Raw genomic sequence first — 27,148 nt, 5'->3', positions numbered from 1 at the left:
TTTTAAGAAAAATCGACAGTGAGTGGGTGCTTAAATTTTTCGACGAGAAAAAAAATGTTTAATTAATTCTAAAAAAATTATTTTCGGTTCCGGGGGTCAATTGCAATCATTTTTGGTGAATACACATACTTTCGAAATCCTACCCACTTTCGAGAAAAAAATTCGAGAAGGTGTGAAATTTTTCGACGGAAAAAAAAAAATTTCAAATCGTTCTAGAAAAATTATTTTCAGTTGCGGGGGTCAATTACAATCATTTTTGGTGAATAGACATACCCTCGAAATCTTGCGCATTTTCGAGAAAAAAATTCAGTACGGGCGGAACTTTAAACGTTAATAACTTTTTAACGAAGCCTCCATCAAGAAATTGGTATTCTTGATTTTCGTCTTATTTTGATCTCTAGAATTCCCCATTACGATTTTTCCCAGGGGTGGCCAAACACCCTGTATACATATGTGTACATAATCAATTAATTTTCCTTCGATAATTCTCCATTGCAAAAATTCTACAGTGTTCTTACATTTTTTTATATTTAAAAATTTTCCCATATTATTAGAAAGTAGGTATACGACGAAAGCTATACAACTTTATAGTTCCTAGCATGTATAACATGTTTTTGCCGGGTTATTTTTTAAATAAATGATGTATTATAATTTAAAATAAAAAATAGAGGATTTGCGGTGTACGTATCAATGAGATACATCCTTAGGTATTTTAATAATCTTGAAATTTTGAAATAACCTTAATCGATTGATTACTCCAATGAAATTAATCGATTAATGTCCAATTATGGACCGTACTAGCTTTCATTTCGTTAAAAAATAATAAAATTTCTGAAATTTAATTTTCTGTTGTGTTAATTTGTAAATCTGTCGGTAACGTTGCGAGTGAGACGGAAATGGTAATGGGGCCGAAAAAATCCATTAGGCGATAGGTGTACTCGTATACCTCGTCGGTGGTATAACGATTACTACTGGCTACTGCCAGCCTCCGCAGGCCTCTGTCGACCACTGCTGAAAGTTAACAAACCGAGTCAGGAAACACATACATATATGTTTTTTTTACGAAATGGAAATATTTATTAATTATGTTTAAATTAATACATATAAGGTCGTAGGTACAGTACACAGATCAATATGAATACATAACAATTATCAAGTGAAAATAATATACAACAAAATGTACAAATTGTCCGCAGTAAAGTACAGTTCTTTATACAATTCTTATAATGAATTAATTACCTTACTAATCATACAAGTTTGCATCGTTCTATGCAAATATCATCTCTATGATTTATTCAAATTACTTTACGAGAGAAAGAAACTACGTACCGAACAAGATCCGTGATGTGCTTTACCCGAGTAAACTACGTAAATAATTACTTTTGGACCTTTGTCATAAATTTCAAGTCACGACATATTTCAATCGTGTTGATTTTCTTTCTTTAAAACTTTCTTTACCATCAGCTATACAGTTTTGATTAAATAACAATTTTCTAATTAGTTTCCGATATCCAGTTTACGGTATAATTGAAAATGGATGGGTAACGTTTCGAAACGATCGAATCGTTAGATCGTTGATCAAATAATGGCAACTCGATGGAATAGTAAAGATAATCAATTCGTTATTTTGAAAATAAATAATATTAGATTAACCGTAAAACAATTTTAAGGAAACACGAATACGAACGGGGTCAACGAATTGCCAAAGTAATTTATTTAAACTAACTTTACACAGCTCCTATCGACGTATGGACCAGTTTTTATATCTAAATTCGTTCCTGTTACCGCAGTATTGCGTGGAAGCAAGGAAACGTGCTCTTTGACGTTTCAAGACAAATAACGACCATCGATACACCCAAAGTCTTAATTCATTCACGTGGTTCTAGGTAGTGTAAAAAAAACAAAACAGAGTGAGAGGGAGAGAGAGAAAATAATTTGTAGTAGTAGTAGTAGTAGTAGTTTGCGCAAAGTGCGTTTCTTCGAAACTACGATCGAATAGAAATCTTACTGTTTTGTAGCATAGTTACATTCTACCGAGTACGGCATGACGTTAAAAAACTTATACTCTATAATTAGTTTTGCGTTTCGTTATTTAATGTATCGTAATAAGGCGTTTCTCGATGTCCAACATTTCCTTGTACGTAGCGTAAACCTTTGAATTTTCATTACCTCGTATACACACTCGACTCACAACGCTGTTACGACTAGCTTGAACAGAATTCCAAAGGCATCCGCATCTTCGCCTTATTATTTTTCTCATTTACACGTGATACGAAACACGAGTGTGACTTAAGCTCGCTAGAATCCATGGTAACCGTTAATTAACCGGAACAATCTACATTTAGAAATTCCCAATTCCAAGACAGACACGTACGTACGTTGTCTTGGAATAGAAACGATCAAATTATAGCGAGTATAAAGATTGCTCGCATATACCAGAGGATCGAAAGGAACTTGGAAAAAAAAAAGAAAATAAAATTCCGACACTCGTGGATAAAAATAGCTTTACGAATATTATTGTGACTAGTAGCGATCGATATACTCGGAAATATGAAAAGGCTATTTTCATCGAATAAAAAATATTAAGAAACCGAATGAAAGAAACTGCTTGGAAAACATTTTTTTATCGAAAGTTTTTCGGAAGAACTAAGGCGCGGTAAAGGTAACAAACATGATTTACCTTGAATAACATAGGTGAATTACTTTGAACATTCGGTGGTTAACGCGTACGAATCTCTTGGGTCTCGATTATGCTTCACGTAGAAATTTAGTGACACGATTCACCGCGAATACAGTCCGGGATACAGGTTCTTAATTGGATTTCATCAAATTACTATTCTTAATTTTCCTGCGCTAGTGTAACTATTACTACATTGCTATATGTACGTGCACTCGCTCGCATGTAACGTGCGCGCGTGGCCGCATACATATATGCATAGATATACGTATGTATGCATACTCACACATACATATATGTATATACACGTATATTTAAACGAAAGAAAAAGGATATCGCGTTCCAGCCTAGAGACGCGTTGCTTGGCTGACGATGCCATACTCGCAAACTGTACGATAAAGTGCAATAGCTACTCTCGTATCTATAGAGGTTTTATTTTAATTTCCAAATAAATACACGACTATCACAATAATGCACGCATCTTACCGATTCGATCTCGCGAGTTTCGACATTGAGAACCGTGAGTCTTTGTCCCACCGACACGAAACGTGTACGCGAAACAAAGCTCTCGACGATCGACAATTTTCTAAAGCTGCCGCCAGGAAACACGAAACATTTCACTCTCTTCGATTCGTTTCGTTTCGTGAATAAATCACAATTCTTTCTCTCGGTAAGTTATACGCGTGATACTTTGCTAAGGACTGTCGAAGCAACGAACAAGACGATCACGAAATTTCGTCCTTGTCCATGCTTAGCAATCTTGTACTCGTCCAGTGTTGTCGTTTGACGAAAGTAAAAATTAGCTAGTTGTGTCCCGTGAAGGATTTATTAAGCGTATCATTAGGGAAACGCTTCGAATCTGACATGGAATTTATTCACGTAATTCCGATATCTAGGCCTTTAAGGCGTACCGAGCTATTTTTCCAAAACATTTAATACCGAACGAACGATTATCAATAAAATCAGGCAACATCGTTGTTTGTTCTCTTTGCTTTTCGATCGATCAACAGACAGACAGACAGACAGACAAACAAAGAAAGAAAGAAACCCAAGAAACACGGTCAAGTGACGTTGAGGATAAACCATCGCGCGCGCGCGCGCGCGCACAGGTAACCGTAAAGTCGTGAGATTATCAGCGCGCTTTTGGGGGCGGCAGGCAGTCTATTTCGATATATACAATTTCGTATGCGTTTAATCGAACATACGTACTCGAGGATCCTGATGCAACGAGACGCAGGCTCGTAAATCGACAGTCTTGTGTCTCAAGAAGCTTCTTTCGAAGCTGTACGCGCGGCCGGGGCGACGTTTAGCTTTTCGAGTGCACGCTAGTCTTCTGCGCCTTCTTCTTTCTGGCCGCAAGCATATCGTAGAACGGGTTATGCGATATGCTTTGCCTGTAAAAACGATATTGTATTTAAACGGGTGGTAAACGCGTAGTCGAGTTTGTTATAAGAACGCAACAACTACTATTACCGCACGCATTTGATCCATTCTTCTTTCTCTTCGTCCGTGGCTGCAGACATTCTGTACACGGTATGTTTACCTGCGATAAGCGAGACGATAACGAGGATTAAAAGTGGAACCGTTTGTTGTCGCACAGGCAAAGGGGACTAGAGAATTCCGGTAGATTCGTATCGCGTAACGATCGTAAGCTTTCCGAGACTTAATTCACCGATGTTTGGTCACGAGTGGGGATACCTTCGACAACTTTTCCCTCGCTGTCTGTTTTGCACGCCTTGATGAACTCGGAACCGGCGGCGTACAGCTCGAAGCAGTGCGGTTTGTGCCGATCCTGCACCTCTCTGACCTGAATGTTTTCCAGCGGAATGATGCCTCGTGGCTCCTTGTCCGTGGTATACTCGAAGTAATAGAGACAGTTGTCGTTCAGTATGAACCACCGTCTCTTCCAGCTCTTGTAACGTCCGCCTGGAACATGAAACGGCTCGTTTTAAGCCGAGGATCGATGCACGATGCCAGATGCGTTATTTACCTGCTGTCTCCGTCAGGGCAGCAGAGGGACAAAGCGATACGATATAAGAAAAAGGTAGGTACAGAGAGAGAGAAAGTGAAAGACTCGACGATCGTCGTGTTGTAATTTGCAAGGTGTGCTTTCCGACACAGCGATCCCCAAAACCGTTTCGGTTCGCAGTCTCTTAAACGTTACGGAGAGAAAATGTTTACGATTACTAGATTTCGAGAAACAATTGTTTTCTAGCAAGGAACAACGTTTCCAAGATGTAGTACATGTACATGTATCCGCGGTATTCCGATCCGAAAGGACACCGGGTGAAAGATAAACGTGAGGAGGGACGCGGTTCTATTTTACGGTACGAGTATACGAAAGCAATTACCTTGCTTCCAGAGCCAACCCTCCTTGTCCGGGTTGAAGAACGTGTGCATCAAATCGTTGCCATCGTCTTCCGGTATCTTGAACGGTTCCGTCTTTATACTTTCGTACAGGCTCTGGGAAAAACGAGATACAACGCTGTTAATTTTCTACGTACACGGTTCAAGTTGGGAATTACAGAGTATGCGCTGGTCGCGTATCGTGCGATGTCGCTTTGCATAAATCTATCATTAAGGAATCAATGCAACCGAGTTGCCCGTTAGTCCCGTGTATTCATCTGATAATCACGATCCGGCGAGCAACTTGTAAAGCGCAGCAATTGCTTTATATCCTGGCCACGCATCGCGCGCGTACACGTTTCATACATACTTACGCGTGTAGTTACCGGCAATCAAACAGACTGACGAGAACTTTTATCTCTCTCTCTCTCTCTATATGTATACATCCATATATGTACACTATAACGTTATTCGAAAACGATCAAGTTAGGCGTCTATTCGCGTTGTAAAAAAGCCAAGGTAGGCGCGTACTGACCACGAGGAGTTCGCGAGGCAGATCACCGCCATTGTTGATGCCGCGATTCATGGATATGAATTGTTCGACGCTCGGCTTGTCCTTGACGCTCGGATTGTGCAGAGAGGTGTTCAACATGATGATGGCGAAGCTGAGCACGTAACAGGTATCCGTGTTGGTGAATATGTTTGGATTCAGTTGGCAGTACCTCTGCGCGAAGCACTCCATCATTCGGTCGATCTTTTGCGCCTCGCCAGGTAGCCTGAACGACCAGAGAAACTGCCGGAGAGCCTGAACCAGAATCAAATCCGTAAAGTCGTGCAGCTCGACGAACGCCCGGAGCACCCTCTCGTTGAAGTCGTGTCTCTCGCCTAGGTAGTCGCCGATCGCCGTCTTGTTCAGCCCTTCGCCCTTGTAGAGGAACTGCGCGACATCCTCCGGGGTCGGAGCGAGGAGGTTGTGTTCGATCAGGTACTCGATGCCCTTCTTCGGGTCCATGTTGAACTTTTTACGGCCGATCGACGTCTGCTTGGCCTTGTTCGATGGCTTTGTTTCGTCGCTCGCGAGACCACCACCCTCCATCGCCTCCATTTCGGCCACCACCTCGCCCAGCTCATCTTTCAGTTGCTGAAAAATAAATATACCGCTCGTCAGTACGTCGTCGCACGGCAATGGCTTCCCCGCGAATAAACGCGAAACCAACCGCTAATTTCCCATTACCTATTACCAACCAGCGTTGTTCGTGACACGATCGACCAACGCGTGCCGCTTAAATTCCATTACAATTCGTCGATGAGAACCCGTTTATTTCTACAGTTACCGTCGAATTTTCCAACTATCGATAGGACCGTAATCGGCCGGGCGTTTTCGTTTGCACGCGCACGCTTCCTTGGAAACGAACATTGCGTGTCTCACGGGTCCGGAACCCGTCCCCTCTAACCTTAAAGGCCAGCAGGCCAAGTCGCGTGTACAATCGTACATACATATGTATTATATTTACGGAACTAGGTATACTACACTTTGATGCATTTATAGAGCAACTTGTCGCTGCCGTTACCAACTACGATTATTACGCTTCGATAAAGCGCAGATCGTCCAACAAGGTGTTTGTTTATTTCAACGAAATATTTGTCGAAAATCGTCGACCCTACCCTTTGGAAAATCAACGCCGTATTTAAAAAATAAAAAGAAAGAAAAGTTACCGTTTATTCGGGTGCAAGATAAATTCCACTTAATTATCGAGCAAAGGATATCCGGCCTTTAATTAACGTTCAGCCGGCTTTCTTTCTCGCATTCTTTGGAACGAAACGCGGTTCCCCGAATGTACGCGCTGTCAACGTATGTATATTCGTCGATTGAATTTGTTTCGCGCGCTATTATTAACCCGATTTACCAACTAATTATGCACCTTCTTTCCCGTCTATTTCATTCTTACTACTTACTACTTTTCAATTTCTAATTACGACGCAAAGAGGAACCTACATTTTATACCGTACAAATCGACTAGTTGCTCGTTAAAAGGGAGCAGAGTTTTCCCTCTATCCGTTTACATTATTTTCCATCGATCAAACGATGCTGTTGTAGCAACGTTTTCGATTTAATTGATAATTCGCGTTACTAGATCTAGGATAAAAGCGATCGGGTCCGACTGTTTGAAAAGGAGAAAAGAAACGAACGCGAGAGGCTATGAAACACGAAACACGAAACACGTTGTAAAAGAGAAATGCATCGTTTTCTCTCCTGTTCCTTTTAACGTTCGCTGTTTTCCGTTTCATCCACGATTGGACTTGCCGTTGCACGCAAAACCAACGACCAACTTTATCCAAGACTTTCTACGAGGATGACGACACTGTAGAACATCGATGCTCGCGCCCATTCCTGCAATATCCTCTCGGCGATCTTTGCTGGCATCGCAATGGGAAATGTCGACTGTAAAATATTTATCAAACCGGGAACGCGTTAGTAACCCTGGAAAGAGAGATTCTCTCTGTTGTTTAAGAAATATTTAAATAACGAGACGCAAAGAGGAACATCGGGACGGTTACGATACGCGTCTTTTCTTTTCTCCAAGAGGGCAACCTCCTGTGTTATATCGAGAAACGAGTGGCTGGGAAGAAACGTATACGTTCTATCGGAGTGTAATAGCCGCGTATAAGCGCGTTACACGCTGCTCTATTTGTCATTCAGGTTCCACGATCGACGAGTTGCTCGCAAGCTCGGAGCACAGATTCTTTTATTTTCTGCCCCGACGAGCCGATATACGACTTTGATCCATTCGGTGATGCTTCTTGGACTTGTTACTGCTTTTCTTTTCCAAGTTGATGCGTGCGATCGTTAGGTGGTTTAGTCCGCATGAGCGACTGGCGCAGAGAGACCGGAAGTGGCCTTTGGTTATTTTCGATGGAGCTCGTTAACGTGCCGGTGGCACGATACCTTGCCATTGACAATAACGTTGGTCGTCTGTGGTGCTATTGTCTTGGATATGCAGCCGCGTTCCTTTTGTCCGTTTCTCGGTCCGCATCCGGCCTCAAAGTCCCGCGCATTCATCCTCGATGCGTGAGAAAACGGCACGAGGACGCGAAAACGTACATGCATGTATATGTAGATACGTATAAACTGTCTCTACAAGAAAGTCGTCTTCGAGGTTCGTCCGCCTTGGCTGGTTACTCGCATTTTGATTCGGCAACTGGATCGCACCAAATAGCATATCGTAGCACGTTGGTTGCCGTGTAATTACGCGATAACGTCGGGAAACGGCTACGCTTTGCATAACGAACGTGCATTCTTCCATGGTTCGAGTTTAACGAACTTTAACACCACTCTGGTTCGAAAATATCGCCGCAACAGGCTCCACGCTGCATTTTCTAACGCGTAATCCTTGTAAATATCATAAGAAAGAAGCGACAGAGGAACCAACCCTACGGTAACTGATAAATAATAGAATACTAGTACATAATAGAGGAAAATAAATATTTATCGTTGAAAAGAATCACGCGATGATACGTACAACTAGATAGCGTGTTGGTTGCGTCGACCAAGTATGTACAACTAGGTTATCGAATCGAACCGAGTCAAGTAGAAATTACGTATAATCGATTTCATTTACTTAAATTCCATACACGCGCTATTTATTATCGACGGTGCGAGGGTGATTTTTATTTTTATACACCGGCCCCGGGGAGACTTTTATTAATTGTCGTCCATACACTGACCTCTTCTTCCTCTTGTTCGTCGAAGAAATCGTTCCATTCGAGCGAATCGAGAGCAACGCTTACTTTTACCTCGCTATCCCCCTTCGAAGCGTATTCTCAACGAATCCCTCGAAAACTGCACACGGATCAAACGTTTTAGTACGTCCGAATAAATGTTAATAATCGTTTGCGTCCGATTAAACGTTCGACGCCTTTTTCAGCTTTTCCGTTGTCGATCGATGAGAAAACATTCGACGGATGCGAGGGCAATTTGCATTTCAAGTCATCTAGAGGCAGACGGGCATCGCGAAACGATGAATCATTCGCGATTTACAAGCTCCGCGATAAACGCTTACGTAATATCGAACGGAAAACAAACGACGGATAAAGTTAGTTGCCCTATAATTTGCGCCTAGTTGCTAACGATAGACAACATCGTACACGATGTCCACCGATGCGGATACGAGGAAAGAAATCTTTCGAGTCTTGTACGCGCAACGTCCAAACTAAGTACAAGGTAGGACAGATTGAATGTCACGGACACGGATACGCGATTTAAAACTATGCGAAACTGGACTCTTTTTATATTCTTTTTCGAACGGTGACCATCTTTCGACCGAATCGATCGAAATTTATTAATTTTATTGCGCATCCAAAGCGAATTAATCGTCGCGCGTCGCGTCTGTAAACGAACAGGATTTTACAATCGCCTCGAAAAGGAAACGCCCGCTTGTTATCGCTTGCATCCTGTATGAATCACGATACACGTTGCTCTTTCTTGCTCGTTAGATGAATTCACTTTTCAATCTCCGCCCCTTTTATTTATCTTCCGTTCCTTTTTTTTCTTTCTCGCTCGTCCTGACAAATCATACATATCGAAAGACGTGATTATTATTTCCTTTCCATGTAATCATCATTTGTCGATGTTGTTTTCTATTTTCTCTAGATCCGGATGATTCTTCGTTTCTCGAATAAAAAAAAAAAGGCCCCTCATTTTGCATAGCGATCATCAAGTCGGAACAGAAGACGCATAGCTGTGCCAAACGTAAACGTCGACGCGTCGCGTCGCGTCGCAACGACATCAAACTGCACCAACCAACCGACCGAACGCACGCACACACACACGCGTGCACGATACTCGTGCCAATTCGTTGGATATTCTCGTAGAATGTCACGAGGTCGACGAGGTCCTACAGCTCGAAGAAAATAGTCTGCAAAGGTACTTGCTAAGATTTCGCGCGCTTGACAACGACACGCTAATTATCGACACAAGTCGCGCATCTGTGAATTCGTATTTCACGGATACACGAAACAAACTTTCTCCGTGTGATTTTTATCAGGCAAGAATTAAACGACATAATCTCGCGCTTGTATCGTTTAGCGCAAGTTACGTAACACGAATTAAATAAGCGGTCGAAATCAGCTCGATCCGCACCTGTAATTTTTTTCGTCGGACTTTGATCCGAATATTCTGGACCGGACCCAATTACAAACGGGCAAACAAGTACGCGCATACCTTCGCGAGACACTCCCTTTCTCCAATGTTATTAATAGTTTATACCTTCGAGTAATAATACTCGACGTGTATGTACGTACACCTACTATATATATTTGTAATTTTATCAGTTAATGCTCGATTTAAGCGAGTCGTAAACGAAAGGTTGGTGTACGGTAAGCCTAGCCGTGGCGTGGCTCGCACGCGAACCTTTACTCGCCAAATTTCTAATAAATTCGGTGGGGCCACGACGTGTAAGTAAATGTACTCGATGGCCATGATGATAGTTAACGGCTCGATGTCGAAGGAAACGAGGATTAGAGTTGTTAAAAGTCCCTGGAATGCTGCAACTCGACATTTCTGCGCTCCTCAGCCACCCGGTTGCGGTTGTTGCGATTCTTGCGCTCGAAATATTGTACGTGTAGTACTTGGCTATCCTAGGCGTCCTTAATCTCTACTATTCTATCGTGGCTAGCCCACGAGACGTATTATAATTAATATTAATATTTATACGTAAACATAACATTTCTCGAAACACCTGTCCCACGCATATTCTTTTCGATGCTTTCGTTTCTTGCCCGCCTTTGGTCTAATAATAGTTTGGTACGTTGGTATTTTAAACCCTGGGAGACGAGTCTGCCGGTTTTGTTACACAGGAAGCGGCTACCTGACTCGACATACTTTGCGCAACGTGTAATCGGGCTAAAAGTTCATTAGGAAGCAAAGCGGTTGGTTCTGTCGCGACTGTTGCTTCTTATTCGGTGCAAATACCATAACATTCGATTACTTAAAGTGTCGGTTTGATTACTTTCGTTCGCTGTTACGCAACATCATGCTATGTATGTATTATTTTTCTGTGCAGCGACCGTTTGCAAATCGAAATATTGCATTTAAACATACTTTTTCTAATATGTATTCGTAGCGCGTACTGTCTAAGTACTTTTACGTAATATTACACGTTTCTTGGTGATGTAATAGGACTGGGCCGACTGTCGGTCGCTGTTCCCGGTGCCGTGCCGTTCCGTGCCGGATACGCGTGTTCCAACCTTTATGCAGCCACCAACGACACTAACTCAAGGCTCAAGGCCGATCGAATCGTTCCAAATCGCGTCCAATTTCTCGCTAAAGAGTCGAATAGTTTTAACATTTATTTATATTTTCGTTAACTAGTAGTTAATTATGTATAAATATATGTCATAGAGAAAATAATTAAGCAAGAAAATTGTACGATGCCGTTGCACCGCAAAGCTGTCAAACTGCTTAGAGAACAGTCTAAAAACGTGTATTAAAAATTAGACGCGTGCAGTTTCAAAACTACCAGTGTTTTATCCATTATCGAGCCACTGTTGAAAGCGGCAAAGCTTCCCCTTTAAAATGGCTTTTGGTTTACGTCGATCCGACTTTTCGTTTTCGAGATATCGTAATTTACGTAAAGGGGTAATATTCTAATTTGGACTATCTCTGTCTCTGTCTGGCGCTTCAGACGGGATCTCTCTCTCTCTCTCGCTCGCGCGCGCACGTGAATCGTGACCGAGTGAATTTACTATGCACTGTTTACTATGTACGCGCGAGGCCAATGAACTCGCACCGATGTCAACAATGAAACGAAAAGAAATCCTACCACCGAAACTAGCCACCGCATTGACGCAAAATTAAAACTAGTACATCAAACAAAGCTATCGGCTTATTCGAACGCTCATTTTAAAGGGCATTTCATCCTCTATCCAATCAATATATTAACTATTATAATTTATGCTGTCTTCTATGTTTATTTTGCAGTTTACTTAAACGTTACATACTAAAATAAGTTTCAGCAATTCCTATTGATTATTTAATTGAAAGTTAATTTAAATTTGTACAAAGGACGTTTACAAGATACATATAAAAACTGTCCGAGGGTAATAAGCGAGAAACGCTGTCGATTCTCGTTCGATACTTGTTGTCGGATGAAAAGAAAGAATACGTTTAAAGCTCCTTGTGTCGTCGCGTCGCGTCGCGTCGCGTCGCATCGATGCGGTGGCGTGTTTGCGTTAATGCCGGCCGAGCTTTGCGTCCTATTTTTTCGTCGACCTACATAACAACGCCGTGTCTACGCGCGACGCTTCCAAAGTAGCGAAAAAAACGAGGTCCCTGGGGTTAGTTTTTCTGACCACGTAGCAAGGCCTTGCGGCATCCTTGGAAAGTCGATTTGCCATGCAAACAGATTACGGCCTACGCGACGAAACCCCGCGAACTAGAACCAGCCGCGGATCGTCGTACGATACGATACGCACGCCAGAAACCGTATATGTATACAGTTTAATTTTTCTTTCTCGACTGACTTGAACGCGATCGGCTGGTCGGTCGGCTGGTCGGTCGGCTTGCCTTATTTATTTTCATATTTATTCGTTACGCTCGTTCCCTCCGATTGGTATTTTTACGTTTTGGAATGTTCCAAAGCTACCTAAAAATTTTCCCAAGTAGTAAACGTTGCCTGCTGTTTACCATTAAAAAGTTGTAACGTGGAGTAAAAGTTTGCCCGAAAGGCGATAAATACCATACAGAATACCGATTAAAAAAGATACAAACTGTCCAACACCGAGTAGGTTCTCTTTAGATTATCACTAACCAACGGTTTTAAATACCGGTCGCGTCGCGTCGCGTCGCGTCCTCGGCGTCCTCGGCGTCCTCGGAAACGACGCATAAAGTCATAGTTACTCTTTCCTCGTTAAATTCTTTGTTGCGCGGTCCGTTCGAAAAATGCAATGGCAACTCGTTGGATTGTCGTGCTCTTCGGGCCATAATCGTAAGATACTGTAAAATGAAAGTTGACGTAACCGTATGTACAACTACGAGTGTCGAAACGACGATCGTATCGTAGAAAGGAAAGAAAAAAATCATCGAAAGAATTTGTCCAAGTAAACGACTAATTTTAGGAAGTAGACGTTATTATAATGACCAGTTAGTTCCCTCCGTGTGCTGCGTTCCAGTTCCTTTCTTCGCCAAGTATTCAGCAAACGATCCGTCCGGTCGGCGGTAAAGTGACCTCTCAAGGCCGTCGGCCGAGCAACTCAACAACAGAAGAAAAAAGAAGGCGCGAGGCAAGTCCAGCAGCTCCTTTCGCTCGCTCGATCTGAAACTGCGCACGCGGTCGGCCTTTCATCTAACCGGACACCGAGAATTCTTCTACATATATCTCCTAACAACGAGGCTTTCGTTTACAAATTATTAGTAAAACATATTTTTAACAGTTTTCAACTTTTGGCTCGTCGTTTATTTTCTTTTCTTTTCTCTTCTTCTTTCCCTTATACGAGGGTTAGTTATTTCGTTAACTCTTTCAGCTAGTTTAGATTGGTAAAAGGGGACCGTCGGATATTTTTAGCAAAGCCAGACGGAACAGCACGGTCAAAGTTGCACAAGCATCGCGCGATAATCGAGACCTAAACACCGATATCGATAGATTCGATACGATACATACGTGTCGTTACTCGAAAGAAAAATCCTAAAACTATTAAATAGCGACATAATACGTGCACGTAGAAAACTCTTGAGAAATGCTTCGGCGGTAAAAAGCAATAAAATAAGATCGCGTAAACGTACAGATACATATACATACGCGTTCGGTTTCGCTCCGTTTCCAAGTTACAACACCATTTTTCCTTTCTAACGGCTTACTACGTCTGCTTACCTTCGCTGAAAGCAGATACGCAAAATGATCATCTTATCGTTCCTTTCCTTACTTATCCTTTCGACGCGTTCGAGTGTAACAGGAGTTTGCGGGAAATCGTTTATTCGATCGGTCGCAGATTCCAATTAATTTCGCTAGTTTAGTTTATCGAAAGGAAAACTGCGTGCCCTGTGCCATGAAATAAAGAAAAAACGGACATAAAAATAGGTTAAGGATACGATACGATACCTTATCTACGAGATGTGCCGAAGGCAATAGTATTAATCGCTGGTTGCGGAAGCTAGATAGGTGTACATAGTTGTTTAGTGACGATGAAACGGAGCGGAAATAAACGATCCGAACCGCGCGAGATCGTTTAGTTAAAATCTATGTACGTAGCATGGATCGGTCGTAGCAGCCGAGAAACGCGAGTCCGTGAGTACTCAATCAAAGTTCGACGATAAAAATAATCGTTCTCGTACGCGGAAAATGCGTCATACGCGAGAAACGTACGAAACGTAGTGGGAGAATTTCTACGGGCTATTTCAACCAATGATTCATTCTCTCGGATAATTTTCGATTTTGCGCTCCGCTTGCGCTCCGCTTGCGCTCCGCTTGCGCTCCGCTTGCGCTCCGCTTGCGTCCTCTTGGCATGCGATGTCGCGATTCATATTTTTCATCGTACGTACGCATACTCTTGTACAAGTTTGCTCAACAGAGTGACTCAGTATCGTCAACGATGGATGACGAGACGCGCGATCGCATAGCTGAACGTTCGATCTTGTCGTACATAGACGTACATATGCGTATCCGTAGAAACAAGACACACACCGTTTACCAAGATTAATATCTCTTTACGTTTCGAATTTCTATATTAGGACTTTGAAATGGAATTATTTCAACCAATTTGCCTTGTTGATTCTGCCAATATCCTTTTCACATAATCCGTATTATGTATTTACCGAAGCACCTAAACCATTGGTACGGTTCAGACTCCAGAAACGTGTATCTCCGAGCAGCTGTGTGTACTTGCTCGGCAAACACTTGGTTTCCAGAATGCGATAGTTTGAAAATGTTCCAGGCCTTTACGGGATGGCGACGAATAACTTTGGGGTAAAAATGATCAAAGAGGATAGGGCGAAGCCTATTTTCTTTTCTCATCGACGGTCGGTGTTGGGCGCGAGCGATGCTAATGTGACCAGCAAGGCCGAGGACACGGTGCCGTTTACTTGGAAGCCGGCCAAGTGCCGTAATATTACCGAACATTCTTTTATTAAAAAGAACCAACCGACCGAGCGCCGGTCTGGCGGTGCTCCAGGAATTACAAGTCGCGGTAAATGGAAGAGGACCGGGTACAGAAAAATAATGCACCCAACTACTCTCTAGTTTCTTCCAAAACAACGACACAGAGAGCATCGATCGCAATCGTTGGACAGATGTTTGCGCAAACAAACCAGGGGATAAGCATATGTTCATCTACATATAGTGTTCTCCGAATCGAGTTACCGAGTAGTTGGTTAGTCATTGATTCAACGATGATCGCGTTCGGGTTTATTAGCTTTCTATCGGAAAGTTAAACTTTAACCGAACGAAAGAGAAATAACGATCCTGAGAGTGAAAATGTTTAATCTCGAATCGAATAGGCGGTCACCACGCGACCCAACGATCGTCGATACGCGCAAGAACAGATCGATACGTTTCCCGCGTAAACATAATGTTGCCAGCGACACGTGCAGACCTAACCAGACCTAAATAGAAATATAATATTTCTGCGAACGGACGACCCACGTGTTGTTAATCGGAGCAATCACCCCCGCTGAGCGCGTCACAGGTTTCAAAGAAAACTTGCTTTCTACGTTCCGATCGACTATTTTTCCTTTTTCCATTCCTGTTTCTACGATTAATTATCTTTCGTGTTCGACCGGACGCTAAAAATGACAATGACCCCCCGCCGATGGGTCAGCGTATCGAGGCTTATGTAATCGACGGTGATGTATTCTTGGTACCGAGCAATCGTTGACGTCAAACCGGTGATTAAGGTCGACGCGGTAAACAAACGTATCGACGACACGATCGTGTATTGCCGATAAAAGATCGAGACTCGACTGGTACAAGAAGAAGGAGACGCGACGTCGAACCAAAGTACATTGACAATCTGTGTTTTCACCCTATTCGGTAAAGAATTTTCGCGATGCGAGACTAAATAGGTCACCGCGTTGCTCTATCTCCGAGTATAGAGGACGATTTCGAAACTGGGACAAGTTGAAACTGTTTCCTAACCAAGAAATTCAGCGTGGATAAAGGGAAACGGGCGAGTACCCTTAAAATCTTTAGATACGTAGTAATAAACAGCCCTGATGGATGGCCGATCAAACGGGCGTCTATGTATCTAGAAATACATTTGGTCCGTCAGGCAACTTTCCAACGCCATCGTGCTCTCGCATTTTGCATCGTTTCGCTGCTCTTAATACGATCGAGGATTTATTTGCGAACCGCCTGTTGGCTCCTCGTCAATTACAGATCACGTCTCGAGATCAGAGATCAGGTTCGAGCAAACCTAGTTGTTCGCGGCGTGTCTCCGCTCTACCGCTATATCGAATAGGATCCACGTGATCCTCGAAACGCACCAACGACTATAAAAATAGTAGTTTTGGCTGTAAGAAATAGAGTAAAGTTCGCGTGCAGTCGGATAAAAGATTCGACTAACCGTAGATAATGTACTAAGGTCCCAAGCGCTCTTGGCCTGTTTTTGGTAACCCTTCTTGTTCCGTTTGCCGGGTCTGCGCAGACTAGAGAACCATCCCGCGGCTATGGCGACGGCGCTGATGTCCCGGCGATTCTCCGTCCGAACATTGCCACCGTGTACCTCGTCGAGCGCGTCTACCGACCTACCGGTGAAAATCATTTTTCGCCACGTGAAAACTTTCGACGATCGACGAGGAGCTGGCTTCGCGTACCGTGGCGTGGTACGATTTCAGGAACAACCTAACCACACATTCCGACATCGCGCACCGCACGCGACATTTAAACTCGAGGCTGACATTGACGTTCGATTCGTTCCTGTCTCGACACTCGCGTCACAGAAATTACTAACCGTGCCACGCACAGCTGGCTTCCTCGAACAAAACACTCCGGGCGAAACGATCCCACACGCGGTTCAACGACCTCGAATCGCAGACGCGATTTCTTTCGATCGGTTCGCGATCGACATTTTACACTGTCGGCGTCTATCAGCCACCACCACGTGAACGAGTACGTAAACACAGCAAATAATTCCGCTCGATCGGGAATCGATACCACTTTTTGTACTTGCGCGAACAACTGCCAACTAGAAATATTATTTTCATATTATTACTATTATCGCTATTGCGTTCAAAGAAGAAAATGTTGTCGGTGATGATTGTCGGTTCGATGCTAATAAACTTTCGTTGTGGCACAACGACACCACGATAAACGATACATGTTTCCAAATATATTTCCGCACGATCCTTTACTTTAAACTTGTTTAGAAAATAAAGGTTATACGTAGCAAAAAGACAATCAACGACTCGCAACCCGTTCCGTGACACAGTCGACGTGCGACTACCGAGCGCAGGAAAACACCGCTAGGTCGCGGCAACCGTCGCGCTGCAAACGCACTGGCGCCTCACGGTGGACGTGTCACGAACCCAGTCACAATCTCACTGGACATCGTTTAACATACAGAGACACCTGTTTATTTTCTTTACTTTTATTTCATTCCCTCCAATGACAACGATAACAAAATTACTACCGTCGCTGTTACCTATTCTTTCCACCTCCAACTTTATTCGTTTGTTCGTCTTCGCTTATCGACGCACAATACACACCGAACAATCTTCAGAATTCGATACTCGATTCTATTTATCCAACGTCTACTCTACCAATCTCATTGACACGCAACGGTGCAGAGTACATAGAGTATATGTAGAGGAACGTTCGCAATGTCACCTGGCCCGGTCCGGCCCCCCGAAAAGAACATTGTACCGCGATAGACAATTTGGCTCTGTCAAACCTTTGCTTTCCCAGATCGATGCACGAATATCGCTAAACTATCGCACGGAAAGCAGCTAGCGAAACGGCCAAAAACCTTACGTTCGTTCACCTTTCGAGATTCTTGTCGGTTTCCACGAAAAAGCCTAATAACGGAGCATAAGCAGCACGACTTGATCCATCCTTGTTCGATGATTCGACGCGTGCTTGACGTCATGGATTGTCGGGGGTCAGAACCCACGCGAATCCGACGATAAATTCAACTAAATCGATTATATTCGTTTAACAAGACCGAATAGAGTACTAGAACCATCTTTTCCCCCTCGAGTAAATTACACTCGCGTTACGTTCTCGTTTCGATGAAAAACGCTGTAAACGCAACCGGCGATAACGCGATAGACTTCTCGTCGTTCGAAAAGCAACAATTTTCACGATGTCGATGAACGAGTTTCCTCCTGGTACATGTATTATACCTATGTATATCGAATTTTCGCATTGGCAACACTAAGAGGAAGCATGACCCCACCAGCGATACGCGACACCAACAGACTGTTTGTGGACAGTCGAGTCGTGACCGCTTACAACAGAGCCCATACGAGTGTTATCGAAACTCAACGACACTTGGATATTTACGTTTAATTACATTAAATTGAAGGTGAAACCCGTCGAAAATTTCATCCGTCCATGTACGAAACGGCGGAACTCTATCGATTATCACGGAAATATGCATGTTCACGTAAAAACAACATCCATTTCCGAGGCGTAGATACGTAGACACGCGCGCGTTTGCCGCTGCCCAACAAACATGGATTCAAATCGCAGAAATGATCGATCGATCGATCGATCGACCGGTCGTTAATTGGACGCAAAACATCGTATCCTATTTACGGATTTCGAACGGAAAAGATCAAGTATCCGACATTTCTACTTCTTCAAGTTCAACGATCGAATCTATCGTCTACTCGAAGAAACGAATCGATCTGTCTGGTTCTCGTCTCGATGGCTGAATAATTATTTTCACCCACTGTTGGACGTCCCGTAACGAGGAATGAAAAATAGCAACTACGCGATACCGTACTATAATAATGTTTACGTAAAATTACAATCAACAAATACGCCTATCGCTCTATACGCGTACGCGTAAACGAATAAAAATTCTTTTTACATCTCCAAAGTGTTTTTCCAAATATTGCTTTTAGATTACCGCCAGGCTAAACGATTATTAAAACTTTTTACCGAGCTACGTAAATTCAATGACCTTATTTAATCGCGTGAAAGGTCAATACGTATGTCCGAAGAGAAGCAATCTTGGTTTCAGCTTTTCCTGCATGCGTGTAGGTACCTACGTTACTTGTACGATTAAACGATTGTACGTGGCGCCCTCTTGTGGCTTCTTTTCCCCAACTTTACGCAATCGGTAAGGAACAGTCCTACGGATTTCGCTCTGCGGTAAATATTTAAAGAAAAATTACTATTAAAATCAATTTACAAATATACGTATGTAGGTATTTTAATAAAATCGATTCGCAATGTATTCTAGTATCCATACGCTTATGCATGCAACATACGAAAAATCACTTGGGAAATTATTCGAAAATTATTCGAAAATTATTCGAAAATTATTCTCTCTTAGGAAATACAAAAGCTCAAACGAAGCGAACCGTTTACGCGAAAAACAAGTACGAGAACCACAACAATTCTTCCGTAACGTTTCAAAGTTAAGATCTACCATCCCCAGCTAAATCGCCGATCCTTATACTCTCTTTCCAAACATGGTTTAGAGGGATAAAAAAAAAAGCACCTGACCAGTCTTTACTCGAGCCTGGTCTGCGCCTGAGGTTCGCGTTTCCACTAAACCCCTTTCAAACCACAATAAAAGAACATGTTGCTCGGGACAACGGCAGGTTGTATGTGGATTTAAATGGAGAAATGTACAATGGAACTGGATGAATAGAAGAAAAAAGAGAGAGAGAGAGAGAGAGAGAGAGGGCGCGCGCGCGTGTGTGTGTGGACATAGGAAAGAATAAAACGAACGATAAAATAAATGTTGAAATACAAGTTTCGAGAACGACGCTGGATGCGCATTCCTTGTTCACTACTATACAAATTACTTGTACTATTAAAGAGATAGTAATTTTTTAACCAAGAATTTCTTTCCAAGATTCAATTACAATTTAATTTCATTCTCTGCTTATTTAAAATATGTACGTATGTACGTCGATAGAAGGTAATCTTTACTGTTAATTGTGCGGCAGGATTTGAAAAGATTAATTTTGTACAAATTACGACAAAACGCTGACACGAGCGCGGAAAATAAATCTGAAAAATCTATATTTCACACTCTCGATATGAAGCGTGTGGCATTTATGAGATAAGATCACTTTCCTCTCTACTAAAGAAATTCTAATATACATATAAATATAAGCGTTAATTACTATAAAAATTGCAAATATCGATCTACGCGTATCTTGTTTTAAACCGTATCATAACCAGATACTCGTAACGACGATATTCATAAAAATAATAGAAGAGAAAATAAAAGTAATTTCAATTATTAAAAGATATCCTTCATCTTGAAACTGTTTTCCAACTTTTTACCGGTCAGGTATACATAAATAATGTTCATTAAAGGATAGGTTATTAAAGAAAAGAATACCAAGGCTCGCGTGTAGTATCGGTGTCGACCAGAGTATGGGTAGATTATGATGATGAAAGTGGTTCTGCGAATAAACCTGACCACGTAGTAGCACTTAGCAACATTGAAAGTGGGTTTATTATTGGAGCACCAAGAATCTAATCTGTCTCTGTAAAATTGCAAAAGAGCCCCATCCTTCACGCTGCTATTTGCAAGGAATATTTTAAGGTTGCCTGAAAGATTAAAAATTTACTATACAAGAAACCCGTACAATTAACGTTTATAACGAGTAAAAATACTAGTGTCTAAAACACTTTTCCATATTTACTAAAATAAAAGAGATAATTAGGCGTCCAGTTTGCTATTTACTGATAATACTCGGTGGTAGCTCTAGTCGGAAATCCATTCCAGGTAGAATTCAGTATTAAAAGAACAAGAAAAAGCACGAGAAATCATAAATAACCGATGAACAAGAAGGGAGAAGAAAGATCCGCACGATCGATAGAAAATCTTTTACGCAAATAATTTGTAATTTAGAAAAAGCAGAGTGCAGACGGAACGCGAAACAACGATATCGTTTGCTCGATGTAAACTCGCGGCGACGACAACTTGGGCGATGTATGTAAGTACGTACTTGGCGAAACGGGGTCGCGAATAAAATGATGGCCAGAAAACTGGGGCCAATCGACTCACTTGTATTTCGAGCAACAGCTCCGTCTTCTTTCGCCTGATGTCTATCAGAATCTTCTGCTGCTCAGGCGTCAATTCTGCAAACAAGACGAACGAATTTTAATCGATTGAAACAAGGATGGAAAATACTGCAGATATTCGCTAATGGTTCCAGTTACCGCAAACACGAATTAGTCATATATGGTAAAAATGAAACGACTAAGAAAATACATACAGAGCAGTGTTTAAACATACATATATGTATATTTACGAAAATACGAGGTAGAGTTACAGTGCCCGCACGTTACAGTTAATCGCACATTTTTCGTTCGATTACATATCGTAGAAGAAAAGAAAAGAAAAAGAAAAAAAAGACACTAATGATCATTAATTGCTCGTCAAGTTGATCGAACGACGAACGATATCGCTCGGATCGAGCATTCGGACAACAGTGGTGCATCCTCGATACCAGTCGAGCCGGGGAAGGGGACCTCGTTAAGAACAATTTAACCAAAGATCTAAAAATAGTGTTTCGAATTAAGGCTGGGGTCGCGTACAGGCACCGAATAAACGCAAATGAGATTAGGACTTTGGAGATTAAGAAGAACCGACAAACAGGCACTTGTCTTGGACCGATTGGTACAGGTGTGTTATCGGATACTGGATACCGAATTTCCTAAACTAAAGCGTCGAAGAAACGGTGATTTGATGGAAAAAGTTAGGCTATTTTACCACGAACGTAGGTAGTACCGAACTCGTAAACATAACAGGTTAACGATCGCTAAACGACAGAACAGCAATAATGTTGCGTCGATGTTTCTAGACCGACACTCGTGCTTGATATGGAAATTGCTCGGCTCTGGGGCGAGCGTAAACATGGAAACGCAAAAAAACACATAGGGAAAAGTAACGAGAAAGGAAATGATCGCGTGCGTGTGCGTATTTCATACGCCATTCATAACGCGTTCTGCCACCTGCGGTATGTCGTGACGGTAGTACCGTATAATCATCCTCGAGCTCGACCTCCGTGCGAGGTTATGTAATTCGAACGGGTACGCTAACCTCTTCCTTTCGCACGACGAGCGGAAAGTCAGTTTCTCGGATTAGGCTAGGTTATACGTGCACTAGCGGAACAATTAGAAACTGTTGCTTCTCTGTACGCGCGAGAATCATAACGGGACGGGCCGATAGCCATGCTCTACCGATTCTCTTTCAACCGATATTTGTAATAAGGAATTCTCAGTCGGTACGTAAAACTTGTTACACCGATATCCTGTTTCGGACGATAAACGGACAAAATACGTTACAAGACGCAATATTTTGCGTAACCGAGTGATTCACAGGATATTTTCTTTCAAAGTGTAAACAGCCAAGATAATCCCACTCGTAAAGTTATTCACGGAATTGTTTTTCTTTAGTCTATATCTCGCGATATCGATCGAGAATAGCGTAGAAGCATTTAAAAAAAAATCGTCAGATTTCAAGTAACTCTCGATCGTATTTCGATGTTGCGTTTCTCTTGACAGATGGGGGTGAACCATTCAAAGATAACGAACGCCTCATGGAACCGTTGTGTATGCATACTTGGGACGGAATACAGAATGCAAGCCAAGAACGGACAATGTTCGATACTTTGTCCGATTATCGTCGGGAAAGAGGAGATTTCGTTTTGTTTACGGCGTGCATATGATAGAAAAGGAGGTAGAGCGCGTGCGCTCTGACAGGGAAAACCCAAATTTTTTCCAGGTTGCCGTACGTTCGATCAGATATATCTTGATTTTTATCAATTTTCTTACCTATTGTGCCAAACTGGTCGACCTGATGACCACCAGAATTTACCCCCGCACCTCCCAGGCCGTCCAGATCTTGCCACATTTCCAAAAACTCGTAATTTCCGGATACACGCACGCACAGAATCATCCGCCTTCACTCACGCGGCGCCATTTTCACTGTGTACTGACCACTCTCGGCGTTAACGACGCAAGCGACCCCATCGCCGTACATCGATCAACTAGCAGCGCCATTTTCAATTCAATATCACTCAGTATTTCGATTCTGTTTTATCAACGAACAACAATAGAAAATTATAAACGTGTTTACGAATGTGCTTTAGAATTACAGGCAGCCTATAAAATAGACACGTGGCAAACAATTCTTTTTTCTGTCACACGGACTATAGAGACGCTTACCATTTTTATGTCTAACTTTGCACATTATCGGTTCACGCTAGAATTTAGCACTCTTGGCGTTTCCAATTGAGAATAATATCGAGAGAATTCTATCATTTCTGAAAAAATAAAAATTAGATCTCAAGAAATCAAGATTAGATCTGTACATTGAAATAAACTATCAGAAAACAGTTGCAATAATCACGTGTCGATAGATCGTATAGACACCGGGGAATTAACTGCCGACGTGCGAGCGCACAATACGAGTATACCTCGCTCGTGGTATTGTGTTCCGATTGAGAACACATCAGCGTGACAATTGATTTACAGGCATCAACGTTACCAGATGTTGGAAAAATAATAGCAGAAACAGTACGCGTGTGACGTCATTACGGAAGATGACGAACTTGTTTCATTGGACAGACAGTGAAAGGAGCCAACATGGTGGTCGATGCAATCGGTACAATAATACATATTTAAACACGCATAATGTTTGGTCCTATGCATTTCTAAAAATAAAATTGTGATTTTTTAAATCTGTTTAGCAAATTCTATCAGAGTCTGTAAAAATGTTTTAATAATTCTTGATCCGGTAAAGTTTATCCAAAGTACAGAGTACATATTTCAAAATAGATTGTGTAATCGAAAAAGAAAGTGATACCAATGGGTAAAAGTACACCGAAAAACGGTAACATCTCTCGTTTTAACAGCTTCCGACTAAACGCGGTAAATCTCCCATCATTTTGTTTTTTCTTTTTTAGTCACTATTAATTTGTAATCACGTACAGTTCATCGAAAGTATCTTCCTCTCGACCTATGGAAAATACAATTTTTAATAATTAACGATCAGCGATATTTAATCGGTAACATTTCACGTTCGTAATAGCAACTCGGAAGATACGTAGGTGATCTAGTCAGTGTATATTTTGCTAACAAAGGGAATGGATACAGTAGATATGCTAATCAAGTTTGCGTTAATAAATGCGATGGCAATCGCGTGATTTTTTTAGTCGTTCGAGTATTCGAAAAGGACAATAGTAAAAGTGAAATGTTGTGGCTACGTTGGTCAATGGGTCACTAATATTCAGAGTGAGTCGTGCGATGGTATTTGTAAAAGCGCAAAGAGAAACGTCGTATAGTTCGAAGCTTTTATCGAATCCGGAATATATCAACTATTCCGTCCTGGATATTTGGATTTCAAAGGCGCTCCACGTTCTGGCAGCGTCAAAACAAATACATGAAAATAATTAACAAGACGACAATTACCATAAATCGTCGAATTACGACTAGAGAGAGTTTAATGTTTTTCAATTATGTGTGGTATTGAACTCACGCAATGATGCCTTCGTCTGTGTCGAAATTTCTCGAGTACTCCACCGCAACAAACATACATACATACGTACGTACTCCAGACTCCCCAAAAAAAGCTTAAAAACTTACGTTAAAAGTACAGAAATTGAACAGTGATAGAAAGTGAGAAAGATAAATGGAAACGATACAAAACTTGGTGAATGAGCCTCGACCAGAGACAGTAGCAACGGTCCACGTGGCGAACGAAAGTCTAATGGTCATCGAGCATTTCTTCTTGTAGCTTTTAGCAAATTGGAAGGTGTGGATCCTCGTAGTGGTGACCAGCCGTTCGTTTCGGTAGCCATCTCGAGTATAAAAGCCGCTTCTGCCGGCGCCGCGCTTAGTCTCGCTCCGTAGCGACCGATTGTAAAACGACGCTCTCGACGTGAGTACCATTCTTAAAACTTGATCGCTTTACGCCAGTGATTTCAGACATTTTCGTTGACGTGCCCTAAAACAAACGAACAAGATAATTTCCACGCACGTGATAAGTGATAGGTTTACTTATTTCTATTCTGAGAACATTTTTTTTTTTAATAGAAACGGCCTAGCAACTTGAAGGTAATTTGAAAGATTAATAGTGCTCTTCCTCCCACAAAAATCTATAAATTCTTATAATTACAATTTTATCTTATACTCTCGATGAAATATTTTGCGTCGTTACACTTACACTTGTGTCCCGCATTGCGACACAAGTGCGGTTGCAAAACCGGATTAAACATCCCTCTCACATCGTGTACTCGATAAATATCGTTCAAAATTCCAACCTATTTCTTGCCAAGGAGAAACGCGGGAACGATACGCGTGTCATTTTCATTTTCATCGAAACAAACCAAAATAGGGGTAAATTTTATTCACGAACAAATAGTAAAAATACTAGATTCATTTCTAAATTAACTTCTGTTTATGACCCATTTCTAAATGTACATGTAAATTAGGATTTTTTTAATCTGCCGTAAACAACTCGAGTCGTCGCTGTAAGGATTGGACTTATAGTAGAGAGACTAGTTTAAATTAATCTCTTTGACTTTTTTGTTTCAAATCATCGGAGATAGTACACTAATACCATCATATTTTGAACGAATAAAAACTTGTTTCAGATGAAAGTCCGCGTGATATTAATAACGACACTGACAATGGTAGGAATTGCTTTGGCGTTTCCACAAAAGGACGGACAGATTTTCAGCAACGAGGCTATAAAACAGGCGCAAAACACGTACCTTATTCCGAAGGATGCGACGATACAAAAAGTACAGGAAGGAATCGAATTGGCTGCGTACGAGTCGATTCCAGGCGATCAAAAGATCAATCTGTTCGAAATTCTGGGTGAACACGTTCCACCGGAAGTTGTGAACAACCTTCAATCTCAGATTGATCAAATAGGACGGAATTAGACTGAATGGTGTTTTTTTTTTTTTTTTTTTATTCAACTCCCATCGTCGTTATTTCCTTGTAAAGATGTTCTCTAGTTATAAGTTTTCCAACAAATATTTATGTGATGTAATTCTTTTTTAACGATGTACTTAAACTTTTGCGCTTTTCATAAATAAACGAAATGAAAAGGTAACTCGATTTTCTACGATTTTTTGCCGATTAAAGAAATTTGAGAAATTTCCAATTTTTGAAAACTTATCGAATCAGCTTGTTTAAATCAATACCACAAGTTTACCGATTTACCGTTACATATAAAGATTTATATCGATTAACGTATAAGAATTATGTTAGTTATTCGTAACGCAAGAACGATATAAATAAATTATAAAAATAAACGTGAAATTTCTTTACAGTATATCCGAAACGATCTTCGTGACCCTATTCTTGTACAAACGTACACGAATAAGAAAGAAATGATTATAATTTGGCCTTTCGCCAATATCATTAATAAGAAGAAAAGAAGTAAAAATATTACGATATAAATTCCAAGTAACATCGGCCACTAGAAAAAAAATATGTGTCATTCGTAAATCGTTAAAATGTTGAGCAAAGTCATCTGCAGGAATTATATGTATGTTGCTCGCGATGTCGTGGAGAAAGCTGCAGAACCACTAACTAGAGGTACACTTTCACTTCTCCTACATTCACGATGTTATTGGAACGATTCTTCTTTGGTATTTACTATAATGGTGTTACCAAGAAGTGGAAACATAACATGAACTTACTATTAAGCTTTATTCCATTTTTGTTACTAAACATATCAAAAAGAAAAATAAATGTCAAGGGTATAAAAAGTTTTGCAAAATTACACTTTCGTTTTACTTTCACTTTCGTACAAACCGATCGTCACTTCCTTCCTCCTTCCTCAAATTTGACAGGAAGTAATTACGCAAGTTACTACTCGAGGATGATATGAATTTTCATTTATACTCGAGGCAGTTGCAAAATCTTGCAAGGATTCGTACCTCGAACAAAAATGATAAAATCGCATTAATAGTACAATTATCGACCG

The 27,148-nt window shown here is 41.5% G+C and overlaps 2 protein-coding genes across 8 annotated transcripts; one reads left to right on the top strand and one right to left on the bottom strand.

The window, feature by feature from the left end:
- Window positions 1-1,049: 1,049 nt before the first annotated feature.
- Step (cytohesin steppke) lies at window positions 1,050-23,180 on the bottom strand. Of its 5 annotated transcripts, none has more exons than XM_076766643.1 (7): window positions 22,981-23,180; window positions 21,209-21,282; window positions 5,559-6,164; window positions 5,029-5,140; window positions 4,376-4,606; window positions 4,151-4,220; window positions 1,050-4,071 (listed from the first exon to the last, which is right to left on the bottom strand). In XM_076766643.1, exons 1-7 carry the CDS (start codon window positions 23,102-23,104, stop codon window positions 3,984-3,986), a joined length of 1,305 nt encoding a protein of 434 aa, XP_076622758.1. In that variant the 5' UTR covers window positions 23,105-23,180; the 3' UTR covers window positions 1,050-3,983. The 5 variants fall into 5 exon arrangements, with proteins under 5 accessions (XP_076622758.1, XP_076622762.1, XP_076622761.1 ...); XM_076766647.1 differs by having other exon boundaries at window positions 4,376-4,603; window positions 22,981-23,164; XM_076766646.1 differs by lacking the exons at window positions 21,209-21,282; window positions 22,981-23,180 and adding exons at window positions 16,577-17,197; window positions 17,993-18,007.
- Window positions 23,181-23,803: 623 nt separating this feature from the next.
- LOC143342569 (uncharacterized) lies at window positions 23,804-26,781 on the top strand. Of its 3 annotated transcripts, none has more exons than XM_076766601.1 (3): window positions 23,804-24,040; window positions 24,114-25,087; window positions 25,803-26,781. In XM_076766601.1, the coding sequence occupies exon 3, from the start codon at window positions 25,803-25,805 to the stop codon at window positions 26,094-26,096; it is 294 nt and encodes a 97-aa protein (XP_076622716.1). In that variant the 5' UTR covers window positions 23,804-24,040; window positions 24,114-25,087; the 3' UTR covers window positions 26,097-26,781. The 3 variants fall into 3 exon arrangements, with proteins under 3 accessions (XP_076622716.1, XP_076622717.1, XP_076622718.1); XM_076766602.1 differs by having other exon boundaries at window positions 23,804-24,078; window positions 24,363-25,087; XM_076766603.1 differs by having other exon boundaries at window positions 23,804-24,751; window positions 24,806-25,087.
- The last annotated feature ends 367 nt before the right edge of the window (window positions 26,782-27,148 follow it).

The sequence above is a fragment of the Colletes latitarsis genome, chromosome 6 (genome assembly GCF_051014445.1).
Source record: "Colletes latitarsis isolate SP2378_abdomen chromosome 6, iyColLati1, whole genome shotgun sequence".
Lineage (NCBI taxonomy): Eukaryota > Metazoa > Arthropoda > Insecta > Hymenoptera > Colletidae > Colletes > Colletes latitarsis.
Note: the sequence above shows the minus strand (reverse complement) of the source record. Positions and strands in the feature narration are given on the sequence as shown.

Bases quoted from the DNA above. Each gene is read 5' to 3' on its own strand.
- LOC143342569 (XM_076766601.1), top strand. From the start codon at position 25,803: ATGAAAGTCCGCGTGATATTAATAACGACACTGACAATGGTAGGAATT.
- Step (XM_076766643.1), bottom strand. From the start codon at position 23,104: ATGATTCTGTGCGTGCGTGTATCCGGAAATTACGAGTTTTTGGAAATG. The intron at 21,283-22,980 runs GTAAGAAAATTG...TCTTGTTTGCAG, and splicing joins CGACCAGTTTGGCACAATAG to AATTGACGCCTGAGCAGCAG. The intron at 5,141-5,558 runs GTCAGTACGCGC...CGTTTTTCCCAG, and splicing joins TGCCTCGCGAACTCCTCGTG to AGCCTGTACGAAAGTATAAA.